This window comes from Martes martes (assembly GCF_963455335.1).
Source record: "Martes martes genome assembly, chromosome: 5".
Lineage (NCBI taxonomy): Eukaryota > Metazoa > Chordata > Mammalia > Carnivora > Mustelidae > Martes > Martes martes.
The window spans coordinates 46916793-46929173 of NC_137892.1; the positions used below are offsets into that span (position 1 = coordinate 46916793).

Consider the following 12381-nt stretch of genomic DNA (forward strand, 5'->3'; position numbering starts at 1 on the left):
CCTGATTGAAGTCATTGGGTGGGAAAACTTTGTAAAATACTCAGCTGGAATGTTTCTTTTTGCCTTTTCCTCTCCCCCGATTTCCCCTTTCTTCCTGCCACAATGTGGACTTAATGCCTAGAGGTGCGGAAATCATTTTGTATTAGGAGGAAAGCCATATGCCAAGGGCGCTAAGCAGAAAGATAGAAGCAGCCTGGGTCCTGGATAGCACTGGAGAGTGCTGTAGCAAACCTGTCCTGTCCTGTTTCTGGACGTCTTGCTGCATGAGAAAATAGTGGGCCCCTATGTGGTTAAACGATTGTATTTGGGTTTCTCTAACTGGCAGTGGAGTGTCACTGATCAAAGGTGGGAAAGCACCGAAACCCTCCCAGATGCACCCTGGCTCTGGATAACCAAAGCAGCCACCCCATGGATCACTGATGCCTCTTTTTTTCTTATTTCGTGTAACTGTCAGAAAATTCTGTCTGTTTTACTCTCCAAAACAAATGGCAAATTCAATCACTTCTCTCCATAAGCACTGCCACTAGCTTGGCCCAAGACACCCTCATTTCTTGCCCACACCACTGCAATGACCTCTTAAAAAATTACTGTCCCCTGTGTCCTCCTCTCTGTATCATACTCGCAACATACACTTGAGTTTTATGGAGCATACGTCAGATCATAGTCTCCTGATGAATTCCCACTGCACTGGAGGAAAAGCCTAAACTATCTACGAGTGGCTCAAAGTCTTTGCCTGATATGACCCCTTTCTACTCTACTTCTCTCCTTTGTTCAGTGTCCTTAAGCCATGCTGGTCAGTCAGTCCAACCTCAGAACCTTTGCACTTGCTGTTCCTTTGTCTGGAGACACTCTACCCAAAGATGTCCTCATGATTTTCTCCTTTTTGGAGAAAAAAAAAACCAAAAAACATTATTCTCCATTTAAATGCATCTCCTTGGCAAGGACTCTTCTGACCACTTTGATCAATGAGTTCCAATCCCCAGCTACACTTTCTTTCTATTACAGCACCTCAATTTATTTCCTTCTTAGCATTTATCATTTACCTTGTCCATTTAATTTACTTTCTTGTTCAGTTGTCTCTTCCTACATATCTTACCACTCTACATTCAATGCCTAGAACATTGCCTGGCACATGGCATGTGCTCAATAAATGGGAACTCATGAAATTGACCATATTTCTCAATTCTGTAAACACACTTGATCCTGCCTTCTAGATTTGAGTCATGCCATTTCTTGGGGAATATACACATACTCTCACTTCCTTTCTTTCAAACCAAACCTCACTTGTGGTTCTTTCTGGTCTCAGATCAAGACCCACCTCCTTTGAGAAGGCTTCCCTATTTCAGCTTTCTGTGCCATGACCATCCTTCCCCCTAGCACACCAACATATCTGTCTCAACACAGTCACATACTGGTCTCTCCTCCTAGTCATTCTCCCTCTAGCTGTTTATGCCTTAGCATTCTGTGTTCTCATCTTCACTAATATTTCCTCAAGAAACAGCAGAGCTGCTGCTTCTTCCAAGTTTCCACGCTTTATGGAGCTTTTCAAAAATGACTGCTGAAATGTGCTCCTTGGCAAAGAGTTGTAACCCATAAGGAAATTATTGTAAGAGACTAAACAGCTAGAGCGATGTCCTACCTTGTTTTACCACCATGAGTTCTGTATGTGCTTTTATAAAACCCTTGAAAACCATTGGCTAAGTTGGCCTGGAAGTCGATAGCCACAGAGTATCTCAAATCAGCCATTAGTGCCTCTGGAACCAACAGTGCAATTTGTTGATGAGCAGGATAACTCAAAACATTCAGCCTTTTTCCTGGTTTCCTGTATCTCAAATCTTCCTCTGACTGAAGGATGACATTCATGATTTCAAGGTCTTTGCTGTGCAAGATGATGAATTGGGTGGCATCTCTGACCGAGACTTCAATCTTCTCAGAACCAACAAAGTCCAGGGAGGTAAGATTTGGATGGACCAAAAGGTCATAGTGGAGAGGAATGACCACCCTGGGGAGCCTTAGCTCATTCCAAGGAAATGGTTCCCCATTGGTGGCTACGGGGAAAGCCCCAGGGTCCTTATTGAATGGATCAATAGATGATGTTGAAAATTGAGAACAAATGCATATTTTGGCCATAATGGCTGAGCAGTAAAATCCCATGTAAATATTAAATATCAGTTTTCTGCATGGATTGGCCATTGCAAAAGAATGGATACTAAATCTATTCTCTAGAAGACAAATTAATATCCAGACTAAGCCTCTTAATTCTCTATAGCACTGTACCCATTCCAGTTACGTCACACAGGATCTGAACGATATGTTTCAATAAACGGATTTGACCTAGAAGGGGAAAAAAAACATTCATAGCATGTAGAAAATGAGTTCAATTAATAAATTACTCTTTTAAAAAAAGTATGTGAATGGAGAAAACCTGCTTTCATAGAAAGAAGCCAAATAACCACAAAATGAAGTAGAAATTGAGCTATCATTTGATTATTACTAAAAGCCCTGTGGAGGCCAAATGAAAGGACTATGCCTTAAAATTTTATGTGTAGAATTCCCTCTGCATTCCTATGTAATGAACTTCAGGCAGGTACGTAAATTCATTGAGTGCTAAATGTTTTTAATATTTGGCTACACCATTCTGGCTGTATCCTGGACACCTGAAAATTAGCTGCACAAGTGGTCTCTATTTTGTCTTGAGTCACAAACTCTATATTCTTTGGATACCAGTTTTAATTATTAGTGGCATTGAACTTCACCTCTCTCAATGAATAAAATTATCTGAATGGCCTTATTCTATGGCTGTTGTTGGAAAGGATGCTGGTCAACGTATATTTCCAATATATCAAAAGCTAAAGAAATAAAATTTGAGTTTATAATATTTTTAATGAGAATACTTAAAAATTGTTTTGGTGTTCTTCATCTTAGGCTACCTTTGAAAGTGAAAAATTAAATCAAACTGAATTCACTGCCTCTAAATAGAACTAAGATGATTTATCCTTATTAGAAGGGTAAAATCACAAAATATAAAATGAGGACAAACAATATTGTTATTTTAGGTGATTCAACTCTGACTCTCACCCAGCCACCTGCTTCTACTTACCTCCTCCCAGCTCCAACACAGTCCATGAACAGTCTCCTTTCCTTTTTTTTTTCGTTAGCAAGCTCTTCAGAATTAATTATCCAAACAGTTACTTTAATTCTCCAATTTGTAATATTACTGCAGACAAGCACGTATTGTTAAAGGGACAACAACAACAAACAAGAATGGTAAAATAAGACATTTCAAAGCCAAGATAAGGAAACAACTTAAGGTGCCATCAATAGATGAACAAATAAAAGTGATGTGCTATATATACCTGCAATGAGATGTTATTTGGCCATGAAAAAGAAAGAAATCCTGCCATTTGCAACAACATGGATGGAACTTGAGGACATCATGCTAAGTAAAATAAGTCATGCAGAGAAAGACGAATAAATATTATGTATCAGGTTTGTGTGGAATATAAAATAGCTGAACTCAGAGAAACACAGTGGAGTGGCAGCTCCCAGGAGTTGTGCGGTGGGGGAAATGGGTACAAACTTCATTTGGAAGACTTAACAAGTTCTAGGGATCTAATATACAGCATGGTGATTACAGATAGTCATACTGTATCTTGCACTTGAATGTTGACTAGATTCCCACTGTCCTCGCAAAAAAGTAGGTCCGTGACTTTCTCACTACAAAAAAGAAGTGATGATTGTGAGATGGGATGGAGGTGTTAGCTAATATCATGGTGGTAATCATTTTGCAATATAAAAATATATCAAATCAAGGTGTTGTACACTTTATTTTTTTTTTTAAGATCTTTAAAATTTATTTATTTGACAGAGACAGAGAGAGTACAAGCAGGACAAGCAACAGAGAGAGACAGAGAAGAAGACTCCCCGATGAGTGCAGAGCCTGATGCGGGACTCCAATCCCAGGACCTTGGGATCATGACCTGAGCCAAAGGCAGACGCTTAACCAACTGAGCCACCCAGGAGCCCAAAGTGTTGTACACTTTAAACTTACACGATGTTATAATGTCAGTTATATCTCAAAAAATCTGGGGAAGATTTTTTTAATTGAAAAGATGATGACACTTCCATCTTTTTCAGATAAGCATTAAATGATGGCTAGGAGTGCCTGGGTGGTTCAGTCTGTTGAGCGTCTAACTAGGTTTCAGCTCAGGTCATGCTCTCAGGGTTCTGGGATCCAGCCCTGCATTGGGCTCTCTGCTCAGCGGGGAGTCTGCTCCCCCACCCCTGCCTCTGTGGTCTCTCTCTCTCTCTCTCTCAAATAAATAAATAAAATCTTAAAAAAAAAAAAGAATTCATGTGAAGATTTTGGCATAGCACCATATTTAGTACATACAAAGCACATAATGAATGTTAAATATTAAATTATTACTGTGATTACTATTACTTGAATTCTCTGGCATAGATTAAGAACTATTTCTGTCCCCACTTGTAGCAGATACACTCCAAGAAAGCTGTATTTTACTGGTAAGACTGGAGAGAAAGGTTTTGCTATTTACTCATATTCATATAGCCTTTAGCCTTAGATCAGTAAGGACTTGAAAAGCCAGCTAATATGTCTTTGGTGTCCTGGTGAAGAAACTGAGGGGAAGTGATTTTCCCAAAATCACATGGGAAATTTCAAGCAAAATTGGGACTAAAATACAGCCCTTGACCCTTAGTCTGGGAGACTTTCCTTTATATTCAATAGCACTTCAGTGAAAAAAACGTCCTGGGATCCAAGACGGGAATTGCAGGAAATGTTTGGGAAAAGCTGAGAGATCTCCGGAAGAGAGAGTGAGTCAGTAAAGCTGAAGGATTCTTAAATCAAGTCCCAACCTTAACCTCACACACATGCCGAGGGTGTCGTGCCAGATTCCTCCCACCCCCTTTCCCCGGAGCCTCACTTAACATGACAAGATCTCCTCAATACAGCAGTTTTATATCTTAAGTTCCAGTAATTATCCTCACTGAAAAGTTCTGAGTCTTAAGAAAAATGGAAGAGAAATGTTGAGGAGTTACCTTAATCCACGCTGTTGCAGATTTGAATGAAGGGGAATTTACTTTTGATTTCACTTTCAGTTCTGGTAGGACCCGGAACTTTGCATGCTTACTGATTACAACACTGGCTGGTTCGTTAGAGTATAGACGAACTACAGAGGGGCTTAGGACAAGAGCTTTAGTCCAAAAGGCACGAGACTTCCCCCTGCTTCAAGCCCTCCTCCGTCCTCTGTGAAAGGGCCATATAATTGTTTTGATTCTGCCCCTCTCCGGTTTGTTACAAAGTCCTTTTGATTCTTCACTTTTAATCTCTTTCTATCCAAATTTTAAACAATTCCCCTAGTTATTAAAGTAGTCTAGGTCCTCATTACTCCTCACAATGGCCTTCAATCAAGTCTCCCTGGCTCCTCAAGGTCAGGTCCGGCAGTTTACTGGTCTGGTGCCAGCCCCGGACTCATCCTTGACGCTACCGCTTGATCATGGCGCGCCCAGCTTCAGACCTTCCTGGGGTTTCCTCCTGTTTACACAGAGAGGCAGGTCCCCATGTGGAGACCACAGGGGACCCCACAGACTCTCGTACTCTGCCTGGTGGTTTTGTTTAGATCCTAGTGCATTAAAGGGCAATGCCCCCACGCAAGTGTTATTCTCAAGGGAAACATAACAAGCTTGACTCTTACTGTCCGGCAGCCGTCCTCTCACATTCTGGTGTTCCTGCCTCGTCCTGCCACACACTGGAATTTGCAACCCGTGCTTTGGATCAACATTCAAGCACTGCCATGATTAGATCCTAGTTAAAGCTCAAGCCTTAATTTTTTTTTTTCCTCTTTCGGGTTTTTTTTTTTTTTTTTATGTCAACCTGGATAAATGATTTGATAAAGCAGAGGAGCGAATGTCCAGGAGGTGGCCTCCACCGAGGGCTAGAGGCACAGGGTTGAATGGAGCCCCTCAGGGTGGCATTGTGTGTAGTTAGAGGGGCACCATGGGGTAGGGGAGTTGGCTGGAAACAGGTGTGTGGGAGGGAAGGGGGCAAAGAAGAGAAGGCACTGCTGGCCAACTCTTGGGTATCTAATTCTGCAGCAGGGGAGGGAAGGGGCAAAAGTTATAGAGGAACCTGGGGGTACTTTGGTGACGTTCCCTGTCACAGGGCCCAGCTCAGTGTGTGCCTGTTCTCAGAACTCCGCCCAGCCCAGGAGAGCAGACATGATGAAAGAGAAGGCAGAAACAGGATTCTGGGACTGGGCTGCAGAATCCTAAAAGACAAAGTTGAGGAAGGTCCAGATGACTTCCCAGCTTATTACTTAGAACTGTTTCTCACCAAAATGGGGTCCTATTTTTTTTCTCTGATAACAGAATAAGCTTTGGGATGTTAGTGGCCCAGAGAATTCACATATCTCACTCTTTCACTTTACCCTGACCTTTGAACCGTTCCTCATTCAGACTCTCCTTATTGGCTTTCTCTAACACAGGTGCACTCTTGGGACGCCTGGGTGGCTCTGTCGGTGAAGCGTCCGTCTTCAGCTTGGGTCCTGATCTCAGGGTCCTGGGATCGAGCCTCATGTCAGGCTCCACTCAGCGGACAGTCTGCCTGTCCCTCTTCCTCTACCCTTCCCCCCCCCCCCCCCGCTCATGCTCTCTCTCTCTCAATTAAATAAATGAAATCTTCAAAAAATATAAAACAATAAAAAGTAAAAGAAGAGCTCTCCTACCTTCATCTATGCCTACTGCCACCACCCAGTGTCTATCACCTCCTCTATCACCTCTGACTGCTTAGTTCCTTCCTTCTTAGCATTTGTCAATGTCTGATACTACATTATGTACTGATGTATTTGTTCATCTGTCTTTCCACTAGAACATAAGCTTCTTGCAGGCAGGGAGTTTGGCTACTTTGTTCACTCCCAAATGCCCAGAGCCTGGCCTCTCAGTTCATACCTGCTGACTGAGTGAATGCATTTGCAATATTTTCCTTTTTTTTTTTTTTCTTTTTTCCATTTCAGATAGCCCTGGGCTCCCTCCATGCTTCAGGCAGACAAGGGAACTTTACATCAATGGATGTCCCCAGCCTGTCCCCATCTTCCTGAAGCTGCACTCCACGTGCGAGACATCTCTCTCCATGTCCCCGGTATAAACCTACTTGTCACAAGGCAAATACCACCTTGGAAGTGACACAGGCTCCCTTCTGGTCCCTAACTATGGGGACTTGTTCCGTTAGTGCTACTGACCCTTATCTTCTGCTAACAGGTTTGTGCTTCGTATTCTTCCTTCAACAATCAACTCCTGAAGGCCAGGGGTCAGGCAGTACACCTCCACCTCTTCCCAGCACCCCACAGGTGTGTGTACCTCATAGGCCCTCAACAAACAATGAGAATGAATGAGTGAAAATGAATTTTTCCAAGAGTTGAAACTTACTTGGCAAAATGTTCAAAGATTTTTACTTATTTTTAAATGGAAAATTTCTGAAATATATTACAGATGTTTCCATCCCCTTAGGGTATTCTTGACAGATTTAAACTTTAATGACTCAAGGTTTTTGTTTTGTTTTGTTTTGTTTTATTACAAACTGGACCTAGAATCAAGAGAATTGAACTTGCCATCTTCTTAAAAAGTAAGTTACTTCCTTATGTCCAAATTAGAGACAATAATTCTGTCCTTAATTGTTGCAGAGGGTTATTGTCAATGTCAGAATCAATTTGAGACAATATGTAGAAATCAGTTTATTAATGTTTTATGAACTTTAAAGTTGTTTACATGCATACTACCTTGATAATAATAATCAGTGATTATGTTATGTTATAATAAAATGCTGCCCTTGAGGCCAAGGAGATATAATAAATAACCCTATGTTGCTATATCTTTTTTAATTCTTTTGAATTCTTTTGAATTGGGTACTCTACAAAGTTTATTTCAGTTCCTCCATTATTATTAGATTTGTATTTACTTTCCATTGTTACCTTCAACTGTCCCCAACCTCCCCCCTAGAACTGCTTCAGGATTTTTCCTTCAAGAGTGCTACAAGTTGGGGGCACCTGGGTGGCTCAGCGTCTGCCTTGGGCTCAGGTCATGATCCCAGAGTCCCGGGATCGAGTTCAGGTCCTGGTCAAGTCCAGGGTCCTGGAATCGAGTCCCACCTTAGGCTCCCTGCCAGTGGGGAGACTGTCTAAATAATTTTTTTTTTAAAAGGGGCTAAATGCTGAAAAATGAACAAACAAAGCCAACTGGACATTATTGGAGGCACTCAGATGCCTTAAAAATTATTTCCTAAAAGAAAAAATGAAAAGATGGGATTGGGAGGGAGACAAACCATAAAAGACTCAATCTCAAGAAACAGACTGAGGGTTGCGGGGGGGAAGGGGGATGGGAGAGGGTGGTGGGGAAATGGACATTGGGGAGGGTATGTGCTATGATGAGTGCTGTGAAATGTGTAAACCAGACGATTCACAGACCTGTACCCCTGGGGATAAAAATACATTATATGTTTATTAAAATAAAAAAATTAAAAAAAAAAAAAGGAAAAAAAAAAAAAGAAAAAAAAATTATTTCCTAATGCTGCCTGTGTTGTAGGTGGTGAGATTCCGGCGTAAACAAACAGTCCTCCTGACAGATGACACGTTACTGAATCTCCTTCTCCCTGTTTTGCTAACATGGCTGTTGAATTCTCTCCCCTTAACATCCGTACAGCTTGACCTTTGTCAGTGCTTGATGCTATCACTCTGAATACCCAGCCAGCTGACAGTTCTGAAAACCACTTCCTCTTCTCAGCCTCCCATCTCTTTTCAAAAGGATCTCTAAAAATCTATTGAGATCTCTAAAATTCTTCACAGTGTGATTGCTATGGCTCTGTTTATTTTCAAATAAATAGAGCCAGAATCTATAAAATGGTTTTGATATTTTTAATTAAAAAAAAAAAGAAAGCTTCTGATGGTACAAAGACCCAGGGCCTATGCAAAATATGGAGAGAAGGGGTTGGCGTGGGGGTGGGAACATGAAATTCACCTAGTAAACACATTCTGTAGCTTCTTTTAAACTCCCTTAGTTTCAACAGAAAAGGAGAAGAGTATAATATCAGAATTTTAAACCAGCAACTGACAGGAAGATGGTTTTTCAAAAATTGATATCTTCAGCATGCCTTCCACAACATTTATTAAAAACAAAAACAGAAGAATGAAACAATAAAAATCTTACACTGCTAAAGTAGAACAGAATATTAAGCAGACCTGACATTGGACACCTGAAATTGTACCACATTTAAAATTTTTATTTAATAGCCAAATGAAAAATGCCGATGCTTCTGTCATTTTCTAAATACTACCTCAATAACTGATGACACATTTTCAAACAGGAAAATGGCTGCAAAAGAAAGCAGAGCGTTTCTGAGCTTCTTAAATACTTTATTTCGAAAGGCGATTTAAAAAAAAAATTATTTATTTATTTGACAGACAGAGAGAGAGAGATCACAAATAGGCAGAGTGGCAGGCAGAGGGGGAGGGGGAAGGAGGCTCCCTGCTGAGCAGAGAGCTGATGCGGGCTCGATCCCAGGACCCTGGGATCATGACCTGAGCCGAAGGCAGAGGCTTAACCCACTGAGCCACCCAGGCACCCCTCGAAAGGCGATTTTAATGCTTCCAAATGATAAAACCTCCTGATTAAACCAAAACACATTTCTTGGTTTCCTACTATTTAAAGATAGAGCTTAAATGTCCATAAGAATTTTCACTCTGGCCGGGATAGAGGAGGGACTGCGATTTCTCCTTGCACTTGAGACAACCAAAAAAATGGACGCAGGACAGTTTGCAAGACAAAGAATACCAGGCAATGGGAGGCAGCGATGACCCCAGAAGAGAAGGAAACAAATGAGGTCAGCCCTACGATTGTCCCAGTTTATTGCCTTGAGGGATTCCACACACCTGGGCCTGGAGCAAGACGTCGGGCAAAGCCCAGCAGACAGTTTCTGTTGAAGAGATGCAGCTGAGACTCTGGGAAAGCAAAGGAAACTCGAGTTCATAGGAAAAGTACAGAGAGGACAGAGGTACAGAGAGAGAGAGAGAGGGTGCTTTGGAGATCTGCCAAAGTTTCCACTTGAATATTCAGCGGATCGCTGATCAGCACAAGCATGTGCGGAAAATTCATAAGCCAGAGACAGGAAACACTGGCAAGGATCAGAGGTAATGGTACCGGACTCCCATACCCAGGCAGAAACTGCCTGCGTCCGCCGGTCCGACTGGAAAACCTCAAGATCAACAAACCAACAGCTAGAGTACCCAGAGGGGTCTTGCCTCAGTGGGAAGGAGCAATTCAGCCCTGTCTCCCAAATCTTAAAAGCAAGATCCGAAAGGATCAAGTTGTTTTCAAGTAGCTTAACTGTGTCCCAGCACAGAGCTCAAGAAAATTTGAGTAATTAAAAAAATCACCACCCAACTGGGTAAAAAGGTGAGTAGTGATTTTTTTTTTAAAGATTTTATTTATTTATTTGACAGACAGAAATCACAAGTAGGCAGAGAGGCAGGTGGGGGGCGGGGAGCAGAGAGCCGATGCGGGGGCTCAATCCCAGGACCCTGGGATTATGACCTAAACCAAAGGCAGAGGCTTTAACCCACTGAGCCACCCAGGCGCCTCTAGCAGTGATTTTTTTAAATAAGCTGCTTTTTTCAGTCATTGCAGTAAGAGAGAATGCACACCATGCAGAGGGGTGGACATCTCAGAAGGCAAATGCTGGGAAGGACTTCTTACAAGGTGACCAAGAAGGGCTTCTTGAAGCAGGGTCTTGTTTTGGTTCAGATAATCTCAGTGGTAGGGCTACTTCTGTAAGGGTGTTTCTTAGTAAGGAAGGAATACTGGGGCGCCTGGGTGGCTCAGTCAGTTAAGCGGCTGCCTTTGGCTCTGGTCATGATCCTGGGGTCCTTGGATTGGGCCCCACATCGGGCTCCCTGCTCAGCAGAGGGCCTGTTTTCTCCCTCTCCCTCTGCCTGCCACTCTGCCTACTTGTGCTTTCTCTCTCTGTCAGATAAATAAATAAAATCTTAAAAGAAAAATAGGGAGGGAAGAGTAGACCAAGGGTAAGGCTGTAATTCGTAAAGAGACACCAGTCATTCCTGTGGGTCAGGATATGGAGGTGTTTGGTCATTTTTGAGCCAGTGACAATGTTCACATTTTGCCCGTGTTCAGACATGAGTCTGAAGTTGGCCTTTTTTGGTCTTCGTCAATCGTAGCCGTAGAGTGGGTTTGTCCAATGCTGTTCAATGAAATAGTTCGTGTTCAACAACAGGTCAACACCGAGGCCTGGCTGTGGGTACCAGGTCAGCTCTTGGGGGACAGGGACTGCTTTTTTCTTTCTCATTATGCTAAGCAGGTCTTGGACTCCCATTTTGCCTCTCTTGGTCCTATGAGGCTGTCAAAAGCTTAGCTCAGCCTATGTTTCTTTTTTCCACCCCTGTAAATGCCCTTGGCGTGAAAGAATCCTTACATGCCTCTTGGATTTCCATCCTCTCTAGACTCTCGGCTGAGTAACTCTTGGTCTCTGACGCTTTAAAGATGTTTTCATATTTTGTCAGTGTTTCTAGTTGTCTTCACTGACAATTCACTGATTTCAGCTGAATCAAGAGTCGGACACTTAACAGACTGCACCCCACCCAGGTGCCCCTTTGTGACTCTCTTCTATGAAAATTCTGTATCCACCTGTTATCCTCTAATAAGTCTGTATACTAAGTAAAAATGGTTGGGCTCAGGGTTATACTTCTGAAAATATATTTAGTAAGCTAATGCCCAATTTTTACCTAAGAGGAAATAGAGGCCTTTTCTTTCCACTCGTGTCCTATGTTTGTACCTCCCTCAAGCCAATAACTGGTACAAAACAAGTCAGCGTGCAGTAGGTGATGATGGGAATATTTTTAAAATTAACAGTTACCAACTAAAGAAACCATAGATTATAGTTCTAAGGGCATTTATGTGCCCTTTAACACTTAGCTCCCTGAATTTTATTGAAATTATCAAAATAGACTGGTCACCTTATCCTCAAAGCAGAGCAACCCTGAGTAACCCTAGGATTTTCAATTCCACATCAATGTCATCTAGTAGCCAAACAATGAACTCTATTGAGAGAAGAGAGCAAAAGCAGTGGTAGCCTCATCTAGTGGTGACATGTGTAACTGCAGAGAATCGTTTGTCCTAGCACTTTGCCTTTTTGCAGACAGACATACATCCCGTGGCAAATTACACAATCCAAAAAGCTCTAATCAGAAACATTTGTCTAATGCACAAACTAGACCTAAGAGAATCAGGTTTATAGATAGTCTTGTATTTCTGATAAGTTGAAGGCTAGGGGTCAAAACTCCTAGGATTCCAATAAATCTA

General features: G+C 42.0%; 1 protein-coding gene across 1 annotated transcript in view; it reads right to left on the reverse strand.

Annotated features, from left to right (window-relative positions):
• The window catches only part of ERAP2 (endoplasmic reticulum aminopeptidase 2), a 37761-nt gene extending 32651 nt beyond the window's left edge, over window positions 1–5110 (reverse strand). The window contains exons 1-4 of the mRNA XM_080803782.1: window positions 5059–5110; window positions 3357–3717; window positions 3101–3217; window positions 1640–2334 (exon numbers count right to left, since the gene is read on the reverse strand). Of these exons, the coding sequence (XP_080659908.1) occupies window positions 1640–2193 (554 nt within the window). The 5' untranslated portion in view covers window positions 2194–2334; window positions 3101–3217; window positions 3357–3717; window positions 5059–5110. The remainder of the gene's footprint in view (window positions 1–1639; window positions 2335–3100; window positions 3218–3356; window positions 3718–5058) is intronic.
• Window positions 5111–12381: the final 7271 nt, after the last annotated feature.